The sequence below is a fragment of the Prosopis cineraria genome, unplaced genomic scaffold, assembly GCF_029017545.1.
Source record: "Prosopis cineraria cultivar Desert tree isolate PC_DT_omini unplaced genomic scaffold, ASM2901754v1 PC5, whole genome shotgun sequence".
In the NCBI taxonomy this organism is placed as follows: domain Eukaryota; kingdom Viridiplantae; phylum Streptophyta; class Magnoliopsida; order Fabales; family Fabaceae; genus Prosopis; species Prosopis cineraria.
This window is the reverse complement of record NW_026555336.1, coordinates 34,202,817-34,219,970: the sequence shown is the minus strand read 5'-3', so window position 1 is coordinate 34,219,970 and position 17,154 is coordinate 34,202,817. Positions and strand designations below refer to the sequence as shown.

At 32.3% G+C, this 17,154-nt stretch overlaps 2 protein-coding genes across 3 annotated transcripts; one reads left to right on the top strand and one right to left on the bottom strand.

The window, feature by feature from the left end:
- The first annotated feature begins 1,065 nt into the window (after nt 1-1,065).
- Nucleotides 1,066-6,131, top strand: LOC129311935 (ubiquitin-conjugating enzyme E2 2-like). 2 transcript variants are annotated; one of them, XM_054954445.1, is made up of 6 exons: nt 1,066-1,324; nt 1,993-2,126; nt 2,272-2,297; nt 4,189-4,278; nt 4,408-4,496; nt 5,804-6,131. In XM_054954445.1, exons 2-6 carry the CDS (start codon nt 2,002-2,004, stop codon nt 5,930-5,932), a joined length of 459 nt encoding a protein of 152 aa, XP_054810420.1. In that variant the 5' UTR covers nt 1,066-1,324; nt 1,993-2,001; the 3' UTR covers nt 5,933-6,131. The 2 variants fall into 2 exon arrangements, with proteins under 2 accessions (XP_054810420.1, XP_054810419.1); XM_054954444.1 differs by having other exon boundaries at nt 1,073-1,355.
- An 86-nt stretch (nt 6,132-6,217) lies between these two features.
- LOC129311934 (probable LRR receptor-like serine/threonine-protein kinase At1g14390) lies at nt 6,218-9,669 on the bottom strand. The gene is made up of 6 exons (XM_054954442.1): nt 8,122-9,669; nt 7,741-7,874; nt 7,421-7,655; nt 7,120-7,324; nt 6,899-7,013; nt 6,218-6,674 (listed from the first exon to the last, which is right to left on the bottom strand). The coding sequence occupies exons 1-6, from the start codon at nt 9,335-9,337 to the stop codon at nt 6,435-6,437; spliced, it is 2,145 nt and encodes a 714-aa protein (XP_054810417.1). The 5' UTR covers nt 9,338-9,669; the 3' UTR covers nt 6,218-6,434.
- Nucleotides 9,670-17,154: the final 7,485 nt, after the last annotated feature.

Here is a 17,154-nt window from a genome sequence, read left to right as displayed (position 1 = left end):
TTGCAATAAATATCTGCTCTACAAAACTCCTCTCAAGTGAGCAACATTGCTATGTCTCATGCTATATTTGCTCCATCTTGCCATCATTGTTAGTCTCAACTTCATATTTCTAACTCTTACCTAAATAAGTATGATCATGTGGATGTTTCAGCTATGAATTATCAAAGGCCTCTTGAATTTTCTTCTCAAAGGTATGATCCACATTTAAATACTTATAACGTAGGGTGGGGGTTCATCCTAACTTCAAATATGGACTAACCAACCAAAATTTTATGGGAAGGACTCAAGGACACATGAGTACTTATACTCAAGGGGATTCTTCTTCATCATCCAATCAAGTTGTACCTATTCAAGATGATTCTTCAAATAGCAAGCTAGATCAACTTTTAAGGATTGTCACTATGCAAAACACTACTACAAATAACCAAATGACTGCTCTAGGGAATGAGATTGGTCTAGTGAATTCTCAAATGGCAAATTTGATGAAAAGGCTTGAGCAAATGGAAATCAGGTAAGGGAATATCAATACTTATGTTCAATAATTGACAAATGCCTAAAGTGCCAACCAAGCTCAAAATAGTGGCAAGCTATCTACACAACCATGGATCAACCCTATGAGTTTGAATGCTATTGCATTGAGTGTTGGAAGAGTCTGGGCCAAGGGAAAAACAAGGAGGGGTGAATCATTCTCAAAGCCCTAACGTGGCTTCTTCACCTTCTCTTCCTATTGAGATTGATGATGAAAACAAGTAAGAGGATGAACACCTTTATTTTTTTAATCCATTCCATTTTTTTTAGTAAACAAATACCTCAACAATCTTACACCAAATGCATACAATTCAAACTAATATGTAAGTGCAATTATAGAATCAGCTGTAGAATGTATTGCCCTTATGAGCTTAGTCCTGATCCTACAGATGTACGTTGAGTTATGGTATTTTTCTTAATATTTAGGTTTTCTGCCTCCGCTTGTAATAAAAATAAAATAAAATGGGAAGTGTGAAATGGGGAAGCTGATGGCTTGGGGCGTAAGCTGTTGCAAGTGCAAGTTGCCAGGAAAAGCCAAACCGAAGTTAGCAAGTCGGGAGAGAGGAGAGAGGGTGTGTGTGTGTGACAATTTGGGATTTGGGACCTCTGGCCCCAAAGAAAGATATATCCATATAATATAACAACTCGAGAATTTCTCTCTGATGAGCCGATCACCATGGATGCATTCCTCTGATAATAAATTCCCCTTCTAAGCTCATCGTCTTCTGGGCTCTGCACAAACTATTCGAAAGCTTCCAACTTTCCTATCCTCTCCGCGTTGCTCATCCTCAGCTGGGTCTGGAACTCGCCGCCTTCACTCACTACTTGTTAGGATTCTTTCTCTGGCTTTCTGCCCCTTCGTTTTTATTCGTTTTTTCCTTGCGGTGAACCTTTCTTATATGCAATTAATTCATACCCAATGACCTTGGACTTTGATTTGAAAAGCCCTAAATAGAATTGGCCGCCCGATGCATAGGATGGTCTTGCATCTTGCTAATCTTGTGCAGTAATGTTATCGGAGGAACGTTGTAATAGCTGATCTACACCGTTTCCTGAATTCTGGGTTGGGTTTCTTTTTTATTTCTTGTAAAAAGAAACACAAACAGTAAATGTGTTTTTAACGGCCCTTGCTGTTGCTGTCGGGGCTACAGACGCTTCGAAATAGCTTAACCCACCTTGGTTGTTCGAGTTTATGAGTGAAATGGAGCCAGCATCTAAGTTACTGATGTAGAGATGGAGAACTTTCCGCCTGTTGAATGTACTTCGCTTTTAGGGAGTGGTTTTTAATTGTTGTTGTTTTGAAAGATCCTGCGGATAACTCATGATTCACTTTATGCTTGTTAATCTTTGTCTTAGATCAGTTTAACTAATCCCCCTCTCATTTCTCTGTCTTCTAAATCCGTTCTTGATGGGTTTGTCTGTTACTGATTGCTGAATCTTGTCTTGTTCTCAATTGAACTATAGGTGGTGAGAATGTCAACTCCTGCGAGGAAGAGATTGATGAGAGATTTTAAAAGATTGCAGCAAGACCCTCCTGCGGGCATCAGTGGTGCTCCCCAGGACAATAATATTATGCTTTGGAATGCAGTTATATTTGGGTATGATACTAAATAAAAAGATGTAAAATTACCTTCTCTATCCTAAGTGCAGGCGTGGCTTTATTTTCTTGGTTTTAGATGAGTAGATATATGTCAAGCATCCTATGTCCTATTCCTAACTATGCTTCTTTTGGTGGTTTTCCAGGCCAGATGACACCCCGTGGGATGGAGGTACAGTTATATCTTCTACCTTGTTTCAGTGATGGGATTTATTGACTTTTTGAAGGTTCATTTGAAAATTTCACCACATATGTTTAATGCAATTGACAAGTAGTTCCCCTCAACACTCAATTGTTCATGATTTGAAAACATTTGGCTTTTTGCTATTGGGGCTTAATTTAAGCCAAATTAATCACGTAATTTTTGAGGAAGGGATGCAGGTATTAGGCCTCCACAATTTGCATTTTTTTTTTCATATTTTATTATACATATGATCATTTTGAATTACTGCATGTATAACTGACTCGTACACTTATAAATTGTATCCACACATAATTTTTGGACTTTAAAGGGCGTGATAAAAAATTTTCACTGCATGCATCGTTTTGAACCTGTTGTTTAAACATCTCATCAAATATTTACTTTTTGATGGCCAATAACCTCATAATTTTTTTGCTTTTAGCTAGTTAATCCTGCACAAAAACCATAAATAGGATAACACCAACATGTTGACAAAGGATTACTTTCTGGAATACTTGCACAATGACAGTAAAATCTAAGATACAAACAAAATAACACACAGATGTTAGAGCAAATCAATGTTGTTAAAGCAGCCCACCTCAGCGCCTAAGGCACAAAGGCAATGCGCTGAATAGGGTCATTGCCTCTTGTGTGAAGAGGGGCAATGGGGTTAGTCAAGTGCTTGCCTGGGAGCACCTTGTGTGTCTTGCACAAGCAGAAGGTGCTCACCTGAGGGTGCTTGATTGAAGCGGGTTAAAGAACAGAAGATGAGCAGACGGTGATCGACTGTTGTGCATTGAAGAAGAGAGAAGACAACCGATTAGGATTGGGTATTGAAGAAGAGAAGATGAAAGCCAACTAGGATTGGGTTTTGAGGAAGAGAAGACAAGGACAACACTGACTCGACAGCTATAGAGTAGAGTATTGAAGAAGACAATTGGTTTGCTTTTTTTTTTTTAACAAATAACCTATTAAAAGATGATATATAATGAGGAAGGTTTTATGATATAAAAAAATATGGAAACTTATATGATATAAAAAGGAAATATTTAAATTTAAAATAAGAGAGGACAGTTACATGATAGAAAAGATTTAAATTTATTACAAGATATTACAATTACATAATGGAAACTTATATTGTTTTGTAATAGTTTATGATTTGATGATTGCTACTTTTATCTATATTTTCTTCATGGTACGATTTTCAGAGTATTTATATGAAGGTCAAGTAAATTTGCATTTATCATTTTATTTATGATTTGTTGTCAATACATTATGCATTTTCACATGATAGTGCCTTGCTTCACTCTTGGGCACACCTTTCTAGCACCTTGCACCTATGGCATTTTACAGGCCTTGTACCTTTTGCCTTTAACAACAATGGAGCAAATTACTTCCAGCTTCCTGGAGGCTTTTTAATATTACTCAAATGGTTGATGTCAGAGGTTTAGATTGTTTAGTTATGCACACAAGTAATTGATGCAGTCAAAATTAGTCTTATGCCCAGTTGACTATATTAAATAGATTTTGTTTTTGTATTATATATTTTTCACCATATGCATGTCTTACAACAAGAAGAAGAAGCATGTCTTAGTGCTAGGAATTTTTAGGAAAGTAAGGGATCCTTAAGTTTGTTGATCTCATGTCTGAACCTGTCTTTAGAACAGTTCAAGATGTGTCATGCGTACATGAGTTCAGCAGGAGCTGTATTGCCTGGGGTCAAGGTTTAGCTGAAAGTTTCTGTTTGCTGTTCCCATTGTCACAAATGGGGGATGCATGTTTAATGTTGATTAATTTCATGTGTAAAATTTCTTGTGTGATTATGACCTATAAATTCCATTTGTTTGCCTAACTTGTGTCCTATCTCATTCCTGTCTTTCAGGCACGTTTAAATTGACACTTCAGTTCTCAGAAGATTATCCCAATAAACCTCCCATAGTACGCTTTGTTTCTCGCATGTTCCATCCAAACAGTAAGTTGAAAACTAGAGCTTGCTTTCCTTTTATTCATTCTGAGCCAAAATTTGTTTATGAAGTTCTGTTGGTTAGTATCACATTCAGTAATTTCCAGTTCTAAGGCCCCCGTCTCTGGCTCTTTTTAGTTTACGCGGATGGGAGCATATGTTTGGATATTTTACAGAACCAGTGGAGCCCAATTTATGATGTGGCTGCAATACTTACTTCAATCCAGGTAAATGTAATTCACTTAATAGGAGATGCTCCAAGACAATCAATGCCGAAAATCTTATGATTGTGCTTGATTTCAAGCTTTTCTATCTCATTCTTATTTCCCTTGTGTGTGTGGTATAAATGTTGAGAATAAGATACTCAATTAGAGGGGAGAAAAGAAAAAAAATGATCGCATAAATGATTCTCCTATGATGCAACATGTTGTATGACACCTCGTTCACATTTCCAAGTACTTGCTACCTATTTCCAAAAAAAGAGCATGATATAGGGTCAGAAGCCAATATCCCTGTGTTGTATAGGACATATACAACACAAATTTGATTTTTCCAATAATATCATACCTTAAGATGCTATAACTTGGTGTCCGAATTTTAAGAAGAGCAAATCCTTCACATATTAAATACAACCTTACAATCAAGGTTGTGAGACCTTCTATGACTTTAGTTGTGCCTTCATTTGTATTAGCTTGAATTTTGAAGTAAACATTGACAATCTCATTTAGTGTCAAGCTCAAAATAGTTGTCATTAGTTAGTAGATTCCCGTGCTAGCTTCATATCCGCGTCTCTTCCACACCATTTTCCATGTTGTGATTTGAAGCAATCATTTACCATTCTCTTTTTAATTTATGCTATCTGTTATTAAGAGCATGAAGAATGCAAACTTTTACATGATTCTACCGTAATAATCCAATTACCCTTATTTTGTCCAGTTCTCATGCTTTGCTTCTGATTCTGCCTCGTGCCTAGTAGTTGCTCTGAGCACCTCCATACATCTTTGTGATTTCAAATATGGCATATACTCTGACCTACTTATGCTGACATTGCCACTTTCAATTAACATGCAACTAGCTTTCATTTTTCTTGTTCGAGTCTGCTAGTCCCTTCTGTTATAGGTGTGATAAAGTTCATGCCTACCCTCCCCTTGTTTCATCTCCTTACACAATATGAGAAGACATTTTTGTTGCTGAAGGCTGAAGTCGTCAAGCATCGTTGTATTTACTTGACTGGCTTTTGGGGCAAGTGCTCTGAAAGCTGATTTGGAAGTAATGGAACCGCTTAATTTATAAGCTCTGAGGAAAAGTATTGTTACTGATGGCATCTAGAACGGAAATCTTGCCGTCTTAAAAATTTCCCATTTTCTGCTATAAAGCTTTGTGAGAGCTATCGGTACTCATCATGTGCGTCACAACTTATATTTTGCTCTCTCAATGTTCCAAGATTTCTGATGCATCTTAATGGAAAGTAATTAGTTGTTTTGTCTGTTCTCTGCATTCTTCTTGTTTGTCTCATGTAATGGCCTTGTTGCAGTCGTTGCTATGTGACCCAAACCCAAACTCTCCAGCAAATTCAGAGGCGGCTCGGATGTTTAGTGAAAACAAGCGTGATTACAACAGAAAAGTGCGTGAGATTGTTGAGCAGAGTTGGACTGCTGATTGAATGATCCCGACTCCAAGGCTTGTATGGCATTTAAATGGTTGTCAGAGGATCTGAAAGATCTGACTGAATAACAGAGACTTAAAAAAAGAATTATTGTGTTTTGTAAACCCTGGTTTCTGATCACTCTGTGTTTGCTCAAAACTTATCATGAATTGTTGTTCCATTCATAATCTCAATATCTAGGCACTGTGTTTCCTTATACGGCTCATATGTTTCATTGTAGCACTTCTAAGTTATTACATGCGATAAGATTTATTGGACAATTATCAGCGAGAGCTTGCTACCAAGAGTCAAACAGAGAAATTACAATTTCCAGATAATAAAATATGAAGCATGTTTCCCTGAACGATAAACATTTGATAGGCACCTAAACAGTAATGTTTGAAGAATGTCATCTTTAATGACATTGCAGAAGTTATTATATATTGACACTCGAATTAATTCTTTATTATTAATGTGCTATGTGAACCTTGAGCAGAAATTTACTTTGAATTGGAGTGTTCTAAAATCTGGTACCAAGTCCCAGATTTCCGCTGCTGCTCCAGTTCTCTTGGACCTGAATTGCGTACTGCAAATTCCAGAGAACATCTTCTATTGAAGGGCGCATGCTAGAAACTTCACTGAGGCAGCTGATGGTAATCTGAACTGTGGTTCTCATTGAATCGTACGCATAACTTCCCCTGATTGTGGGATCCGTTACTCCTCTTAGTACTGATGCTGCTTCGGATATACTTCTCTCTAGCTGAAAATTATCAGATTGAAAATATGAACATTTCAGATAAGCAGATCTTCAAAATTTAGTTGGCACTTACATTCAGGGATATCTGACGAGATTTTCAAATTAAAATAATAAATAAATTAATCTTATGAAGGTTTTTCTGTTACTGATATCCCATACTAGTTCATATATCTTTTTTGAATTTAACGATGGACCTAAGTTTTTTTTTTTTTTTTCCCCTGACATACCTCATCTTTCAGCTCCTCCACTTCATTGACAGAAGAAATTGATTTGCCAGTGATAACTTCCAGTAGAATGACACCAAACTGATATATATCTTCCTTTTCCGCGGTGTTGTCAGTGCTGCGAGAGTAGATAAAACCAAATTATACTTTGGATTGTTCGGTGGGGTAGAAACAGAAAGGGAAAAAAGGGGTAAAAGGAAAGACCTTGATAAGCAGAAATCTACCTGTCAATATGATTGAATAACAATGGAATGTTATATCCACTCACTTTTGCACCGAGACTATCATCCAAAAGAATTTTCTCAATCTTTATTTTATTGCCAAATATACCAGGAACAATTCCTGTGTGTAAAAACTGGATCCCTCTTGCAATTCCTATGGTGATCGCCATTCTTTGTGGCCATTTCAGCACTTCCTTCTTTCTCCAATCTGCAATTAAATGAAATTCATATCACATTTTTCTTTCCTGGCTTTAACTTTGAACTATGGATATGGATGCTCCATAACTTGTGTGTGATATCTTACCTGTTAAATGATCCCTCAATGACCCATTTGAGAAGTGTTCATAAACAAGGAAGAGTGTGGTTGCTGTCTGCTGATGGTCCTGAGAGGCTATTAGGCAGTGTCCAATAACACTCACCAAATGCCTATGCCTCAAATTGGACAACACGTCAATGTGGTTTTGGGTCACATTATTGTGCATTAGCTTTACACAGTTAATCAGGACCACAGATCCATCTCTGATCCATCCTTTATATTGCTGAATAAATGCACAAGTAAATACCATCACAAGTTGGTCTTGGTGGGTCCTAACTCATCTAACGGTTCATCTTATTATTCTTTACCTGTCCCTCTGATCCTTCTCCTATCAGATTTGATGGGTCAAAATTGTTTGTTGCCTCCTCTATTTCCTCTAATGTGAAGATTCTGTATGGTTGAAGTCCAATTGCTACCAGCCTCATAGTCTGCGGAACGCGTCCTATTCCCAATAAAAAAATAAAACCACGTTACTGCAGCCATGAAGTCCATGTTTGGTTTCACATTATAAATCACCAAAACCACGTTTTGGTGGAAGCAGCACTACATGCGACCAACACACCTTTAAACACGAATACACAACAGGAAATTGGAAAAGTCATGTCTGAAACTGAGTGCGGACACAATTCATCACGAGTAAATCAGATTAAAAAAGGAAGGGGAAAAAAAACCATAAAAATGGGGCTTACTTGTATCAGTGTTTGGTCTCAGGGATGCATGAACAGAGGATTTATCAGCAACAGATCTGTCTACATGATTGTCAATTCTTTCTGCTTTGGTCTTCCTCAAGATGAGAAGAATGACCAGAGCTAGAAGCGCTGAAATTCCGACAGACCCTCCAATTATACCAAGTATTAACCCTATTCTCATGTCTGAGTTCCACTTGTTTCCTTCAAGAGGCTTAGCAGCTAAAGCTTCTTCTTTCTTGCAATATGAAGTTGGGTGTTGATCTTTCGAGCCTCTCATGGACAAGCAATTCCCGGAATACAAAGCCGTGCGATTTGAGGACTTTGACGTTGATCCGATGCAGGATGGCAAATTTCCCACCAAGAGATTGTTTGAGATATCCACAAAGGTCAGAGAAGAGCCACAGCTAATTTTCATTGAAAGTGAACCGCTTAGTTTGTTTTCTGCCAGGTTCAGATACTGAATGGAATGCAGAGAGAACAGAGAAGATGGGATGTTTCCAGAAACTTCATTGGAAGAAATATCAAGTTTTTGAAGCTTGTCAAAATGATTAAACTCCGAAGGAATTTTAGAACTCAGAGAATTGTTTCTCAACACTAAACTTACAAGACTGTTGCCTAATGAAGGGAACTCAAGACCCAGTTTATTGTTTCCCAGATTGAGTTCTTCAAGAGAAGTCAATCTTTTAAGATCTGGGACAGTCCCATTGAACAAATTATCATCCAAGACCAGACTCCTGAGACTTTTCATGGAAGAGATTGACGGTGGGATCTCCCCATGAATGGAATTTGAGCTCAAGTTCAGAACTTGAAGAGACCAGAACCTGCTGATCTTGGCAGGTAAAGGACCCCACAAACCCAGGGACACTATTGAAAGTACCTTCAAATTTGAAAGCTTTGTCAAGACAGTGAAGAAAGAATCAATGGAAAATCTTTCAGAAAGAGTTTGAAGGGAATTAGAAGTTTTGTTTCCAACGATTGTTAGTTCTATTACATGACTGTTATAGCAGACAATCTGGAGAGAAGGTGAAGAAGGAAGATAACAGAAGTTGGTCCACTTGTTCCATCCTTGAAGAACCTGAGGATATTCAAGAATTTTCTGAACTTGAAAGAGAATTCTACTCTCACTTGGTGTCAGCTGTGCAGTTGAAATGTGAGTAAGCAAAACGAGAAAAATTGCAGAGAGCAGATAAAGGAAAAAAACCCGGAAAATTTTCATATTCTGAAACCAAAAATCTGCATGAAATAATTACGAATGGTAGGTCACTGGGTTTCTTCTTTCATTGAATAACGAGAACACAGGTTTCAGCAAGGTAAGAAAATGGAGAGAGGACCCAAAAGAGAATGTGAGATCTGATAAGAGTTAGATTTGTCTAAAGAAGAATGGTGCTAAGGAAGCATGAAAGAACTGGCACGCTGGTGGAGCCTGTTGCGCATGACGAGTATAAAGACAATAAGAGAAACGCAGATCAGACGCCACAGAAACTACCAAATTAAATAGACGCCAGCTTTTCCTGGGAAAATCTTATGTCCAAGACATAAATAAAAATGGGTGCGTGCAGAAGTATTTTCATGAATATGTATGTATATACATTATATACATTCGATGCGTGTGTATGGGAAAGATCTAAAATATTAATTGGGTGCACATTTAATGCAATAAGAATTTTCAGGTTTTGAATATTTTTATACTGCCACACTAACCGAGAAATAGATGTGCCAGTTGTCCAAAGTCAACAAAGCTCTGAAATCGGAGTTGCAAGGTGCTGCAACCAAAGTGTTGACCTCGATCAGCAAGAAAATGTGCTTGTATTTTTTTTACTGTGCATTGATGTTCTAATAATCATATTCAAAGCACGTCATGTATTAAATGTGACATCCTTTTAATTTGTTACATTGTGAAAGACTAATATTTTTTATTAAATTTAATTTCATTGATATAATTACATTATTCTTTTAGTATAATTAATTTTTTCTATAAATTTATTGAATTTCATCAAGTCATATATGAAATGTGTCCCTACTTATATGTTTATGTGGATTTAAACATTTGGTTATCATACTTGATTGAAAAGCTATTGTGCATTGGATTATAATTGAATACTTCTAAATCAAAATATGTGCTAGAAGGAATATATGTGTTTGCTGTTCATATGCCAACCCAAGCCCCACAAACCCCAAGACACATGCCGTTGGCAACATACTTGAGGTGAATAAATACCAAGTGACACTTTAAAAAACTCCCGGTGAACAATGGGTGGAATCATTTACCCCACCTAACAGGATAAGGTGCCTGTTTGGTTTGTCACAGAATCAATTTTGTTGGGAGTAAATCAATTTTTAAAGGCAAATTACCAAATAGCAACATAATGAGATAATTGATTTTTTGGGTTTGAATCGATTTTTTTGTTAAGCTACATCTGTTAGCTTCTGCGTTCGTTCGAATGAGAGAGAATAAAAAAAATGCAAAATTTACAAGAAAGGCCCAGGAAATTCTGATAAAGAGCATGTTGCAAAAATTATAAAGGCTCAAGAAAAAATAATAAGAAAAGCACGAAATCTGTTGTATTGCTACATCTTTTATATTATTAAAATTTTAAGACAATGCTTAACATTTTTCTTAGATATGACTTATGTCCGTGATGTCATTAAAAATTAACTTATATATTATCATCTTCATTAATTATTATAAAATTAATATTTATTATTTAAAAATAAATATTTTTATTTTATTAAATTTATTTGAACTAAGATATATTAAGTTATTTATTTACGTAAATTAAATTATTAATATTAATTTAAAAAAATAGTATTCAAATAAATTATGTTATAAAATAATCAATTATAACTAAAATTAATTTTATTAATTAATTATTTTTATAATTAATTATACTCAATTGAAATCCAAACAGGCTTAAGGTGTGTTTGGATGCAGTAAAATAATCTATTTTGACGCTAAAAAATAATTTCATAAAAATATATTTAAACATTTTATTCAGTGTTAAAATTAATTATGAACTTAAAATTATGATTTTCTTAAAATTTGTCTTTTAAAGCAACATGAATTGCTATTTTTTTAATTATACCCTTATTTCCACTAATTTTAAAAGTTTAAGACAATATTAATTACTAATACTGTACTAAATTAGAGGTATAATAAGAAATTTATTTTAAAAAATATAGCTTACTACTAATTATAATTTCTTGATTGGCATAAAATAAATTTACGAAAATAATTCTTCTTCGTTGTTGTATTTATTTCTACAAAATGAAGTGCAGTTTTGCATCGCCCATCATTAATTAATATTTAACAATATTATATTATAGTGAGAATCTCATCTAGGGCACCGTGGGAAAAAAACTGCATTTAAAACTCAATCCATTCTAAAATTATTCTGCAAGCCTGGGTCTTTTTATAAATATATTTTAGCTTCACATGTTAACAATTAATTATTCCCTGAAAGTAAAATTCTTATTTAGAGTTGACTTGTTTCTCTTGACCAGCTTAATAAATTTATAATTTAAAATTTAAATACTTATAAATATAGGTTCATCTATCCACAAGTCAAAATTCAAAATTTATGACTTTACATATTTAAAACTAAAATTCATTGTGACAGCACATTTAGATATTTACAACTATATGTTCACTAAGTCACACCTTTAGGTCTACATATTAATAGTTAATTATCTATTGGCAAGTAAATTCTTATTTAAGGTTGGCAAGTTTATCTTGACTAATTTAATAAATGTATAACTTAACGTTCAAATATTTATAAGTACAAGTTTATTTACTCACAAGTCAAATTACATAATGTATTACTTTACATATTCGGAACTAAAATTTATTATGACGGTAGGTTTAAATTTTTATAATTAGATGTTCATAAATTTACAACTTTATATTTACATATTAATAAATAATTGTTCATTAGTAGTAAACTTAAAGTTCTTTATTTTTTACCAAGGGCACTTATATCTTTTCTCCCCAAAACATTTGCAAAAAAAAAAAAAAATTTTAGTCCTGCAAAATAATTTTAGAATGTATTGTACCTTATGTACAATTTTTTCTCCCTTAGAGGTCCCAATGAGATTCTTCCTATATCATAGCATCTAGCTAAGTTGGTAGCTGGTATATAATCTGTTATGTTTGAGTAATATTGGTAATTTAGGTATAATTTATTAAAGTTTAGGAGAAAACTTGTATACTAAATTTTATATTCTTAAAGTACTTATTTTTAATTAAATCAAGACATATGTATTATTTATTTATTATTTCTTTCATAATAAATCCTTATTATTAAAATTTTTAATATATTAAAATTCACTTATTTTAATTTAGTTGAATAAAACTAATTATCTAAGCCTTGCACTAAAATTTATATTTGGTAGCAGACAAGAACAGAGATAAAACGTAAGATGAATAAAATCTATTATTATCCTTATCACCAATATTAATGTAAAGTATATTTTATCAGTCACTTTTTTTTATAAGTCATAAACGCTATAGTTTATCTCAGATTTCTCGCAATACATGAAAAAACATGTACAGTTTTTATACAAAAAAATTACTTCAAAAAGTATCATGAATTCATTTCTTTAAAAAAATTTGTATGGACAAATGCATCACCTCATTTGTATATTATTCAATAAAAACATAACATGTTAAATTATTATAAATATAAATTAATTATGTCATTAATAAGGGTAGAGAGAGAAAATACAAAAAATTAAATAGGTATTGTATTTTAAAAATAAAATCATTAAAAATAATGACATAAAATTTTATTTGGTTGAGTTGATTTAATTTTATTAAATAGCATATAAATGACGTGATATTTGTGATGATCCAGACAAGAATTTCTCTACATTATTGAATGTAAGCTCGTGTAAGTTCCCCAAACATAAGGGCAATGTGTGAATATACAGGACCACCTTAATAATTACTTTTAATATTATTTTATTGCATTAGTATTAAATAATTATCATGATGATCAATTTGATGATTAAAATTTCATTTTTATCAATTTAAAAAAAAATTAAATTGAGCGCCCTTCATGTCCTTTCATGATTCTTTGTAAAATATATTAAATGTTTAAATGGAGAAATCAAGTCTCTGCGTTTTAGCCCTTTGGGAAGATAAAGAAAGCGGATGATGCTTACGACAGCCAATGACAATTAATTTTAGTGAGCAAACGACAACATTTCCTTCAACGCTTTGCTGGGAGATTGATCCCTAGATTTAGTAACGTCCAGATTTTAGCATGTCGTTTTGTCGCAAATGGGTTAGTGTAACCTTCACAAAATAATAGTAATAACTAATGGGGCTTACTTTTTTATTTTATTTGATTTGATGGTGATGGAGAATTGATTTTCTTTTTTTGACCAATAATGGAGAATTGATTTTCAGGTTATTGATTAGGGAAGATAATGATTTGGACATGGAGAAGCATAATGTTCATATATGAAATTTTCCGGGCCCGGCCACATAATTACATCTAACAAATTATTAAAAAATATCAAGTTGGATTCCGGCCTAATATATTTGTTGTTGATTTTTATATATTTTTCAGTATCTTATTTTATTTTTTAGACTAAAAAGCTCTAATTTTATTTAAAATTTTAATTTAATCCTTTAATTTTATAAAATATTTTTTCACTCATCTAATCCTAATAACGTTATTTTTAAATAATTATTTTTTTATCAATTATTATTATTATTTAAAAAAATTAAATTTAATATGTCAATATTTAAAGTAAGCTTCTTTTTCTTTTTAATGAAATTAACAGTATTAGGATTAAAAGATAAAAAAGATACTTTATAAAATTAAAGAGTTAAAATAAATTCTCTTGTAAAATTAAAAGACTAATAGTATACCTTAGTTTTTTTTTTTAACTAAATCATCAATGATTCTAAACATTATCTTGTTTTAAATTTTTTTCCCAACTTGTTTTAAATATTTTCCAACAAACAGGCACTAGTGTATTATTTTCACTTGTAATTCCTTTGTGGTCCAGACTTAAAAGAATTATGATTAATATTTTATATAATATCAATTACTTCTTTCGTTTCAAATTATAAGACGTTTTTAAATAAAATTTTACATATCAATAAACCTCATTAAATATACTTAACAATCTTATTTCTTCAAAATAAAAATATAAACTTTTAAAAATACTCTTCATTTAATATATTAAAAAGAGAAAAGATAAAAATTAATTATAAAGATAAATGTAATATTAAAATTGCTGCATTTAATAAAATTTTAATCTATGCAAAGTATCTTATATTTTGGGACGTAAAACTCTTTCAAAAATGCCTTATAATTTAGAATAGAGGTAGTATAAGAATTCTAAAAGGTCTAAAATAACAAAATACAAAGCCTTAAATAGACAAGAGAAAATGACAATTAAGGACTCCCATAAGAATATTAATGACAATTATACATCCTCAATTATTTAAATCTCAATAGCAGACCATGGTTCTTATCTATAATAAATTATCTTTTGTTAATTGATTTGAAATTCACAATGAAATTTTATAAATTATCAACTAATGGTAAAAAAATTCCCAAGTATTTTTTATTGATTTTTTGAGCAACAATAAAAAATTAGATTTGAAAGCTGGAGTTAAATCAGGAACCAAAGCAATTTTTAGAAAATTAGATGGTTTTAAATATAATATTAAAAAAGCTTAAAAATTTAAAAAAATAGAAAATTTAAAAAATTAAATCTTACTAAAAATCAAATTTATTTTTGGATAATTCACATTTATAAAATATGATTTGAGACTATTTTTTTATAAAAATATTAATAATTATAGATGCAAATATAGATACTTTGAAGTCTACTCATATATAATATAACTAAGATTCACTTATATTTGATAAATTATAAAATTATAATTTATAATATTATTAACGTACAATCATGTTATGTCATTTTATTAGCATATTATAGATTTTTTTTATTTATTTTATATATATCTTTTAAAAGTTTATGATTCGAATCACTCCTAAATCTATAGTTTAGAGTTAAAATTACACATTAACCTAAAAATGTAATTATGAAATCAAAAGTTTTAATAATGAGAAAATTATATTTCAGTGAACTTACCTCACAATCGAGTGGAGACAACTTTAATAGGGCCTCGACTAGTAAGGATCAAGACGGGTTAGGATTTTTATTTTCAAGTAAGAGTTCTATTATCTATGTTGTTACAATCCCAAATCTTATATCTTAAAAGAAAAAATCCCAAATCTCAATATCTAATTAAATTAATACAATTTTCTTACTAGTTGAACTAGATGCTATTCATAAAGTTGTTGATTCTATATATTAGGAGTTTAGATTAGATTGAATAGTAGGTGGCATGGTAGAGAAATATTTAGATAAATTGGAGTGTACCACATTATTTATGATCCAATAGAAATACTCTAAATAATTTAAATAAAATTTTATTTGACATTTTTTAATTAATTTTATTTTTATAATAAAATACACATTTGATTTCTTAATTTTTTTATTATCATTAATATTAAAATTAATTTATATTTAATGTAATATAAATATTATATTTTTATTGAATAAACTATAAATGACATAATGTAATTAGTTTATATAAGTATTTCTGGACATGGTGTGAGAATAGAATTAAACAAAGAAAGTTGAACCAGGTAATGTTTCATTAATTATGTAACTTTATATTGTATTAAAAAAGAAGTTCTCCTTGCAGGTTGCAGCCGCTCGCCTAGCCTTCGTCGTTCACCGGATTCGCCAATCCTCACTGTTTCTGTCAGATATCACAGTCAGGCATTATGTTGGAAGCTGCCTCCTCTCCACGTAACGCGGTGCCATGATGTTACTGTTTCTTCTCCTCCCAAAGCTGTGTCGGAATTATCATCCAACCCCATCACACCTTAGCATACACCGCAAATTACAATTTCTTTCTTTCTTTGTTTTTTTGGGGTGAGGGGCACACTTACATGGGAGAGGAAGAATAACTAGAACTACAGGACAAAGCAACATTGCTGGATATTAAGGATTATATCAAATTATCAGTACATATGTAAAGCTAGACATGCTAAAATTGTTTTTAACCCATTAACTTTCAATGTACTCTTCTTCTCCTATAGAATTAATGTAATTTGTGATTTTGATAGTATTATTCTTGCGCGTGCGTATATATTTCTATCCTGGATTCAATCCCCGGTGGTAATTCCAGCAATATTCTGGACTATAAATTAGGCTATAGACTATAGAGTCTTTTAAACTTTGTATTTTTTATTTTTGTTTAATATTGCAATTATACATGCAGCATTAGTTTCCTTCCTTTTCTAGCCATCTTTCTTAAAGATTTCTATTGTTTTTGTTGTAGAACTTTCATGAACAAGCACAAATATTCTGTTGAAGGCATCTCTGTCTCCTGCTTATATCTGAATTGCTTCATAGAATTTCAGGTAGTACTGGGAAATTTCTGTTTTGAAGGCCATCTCTGTCTCTTTTGAAGGCCATTTATCTTTTGACTTTCAGGTAGTACTATGAAAAATGTATAAGAAGAAGAAACAAGTTGATAAGCATCGACCTTCACATGGTCAAATGGATACACGGGATGAAGAAATGGACATAAGGAAGATTATGAAAGATGTAGAAAATTTTGGTACATTTCTTTGGTTCTTTTATGGACCGCCTTTTCCCTTTTGTTAATTATCATACCCTATTAGTCTTTATATTTTACTATGATCTGCTTTTGGCTGATGTTGTCATGCTTTGATTCTCATTAGAGAACTCAAACAGAAGTTCAGACTATACACAAAAATGTCATCAAACGCAGTATTGTGTTTCCATTCCTTATTTCCAGATTTCTTCTTCTTTCTTCTCCATCATTGGGATATCCCATTTCCATCTCCATTTCACACTTGTATCAAAGTTGCTTGCACCCCACATTTCATTTTCTTCCTTCTCTATTGTCTGTGCTCTGGATTTTGAATTTCCGCTTTGCACCTATAGCAAACTTGTGGCAGGAGGAAGATGTTC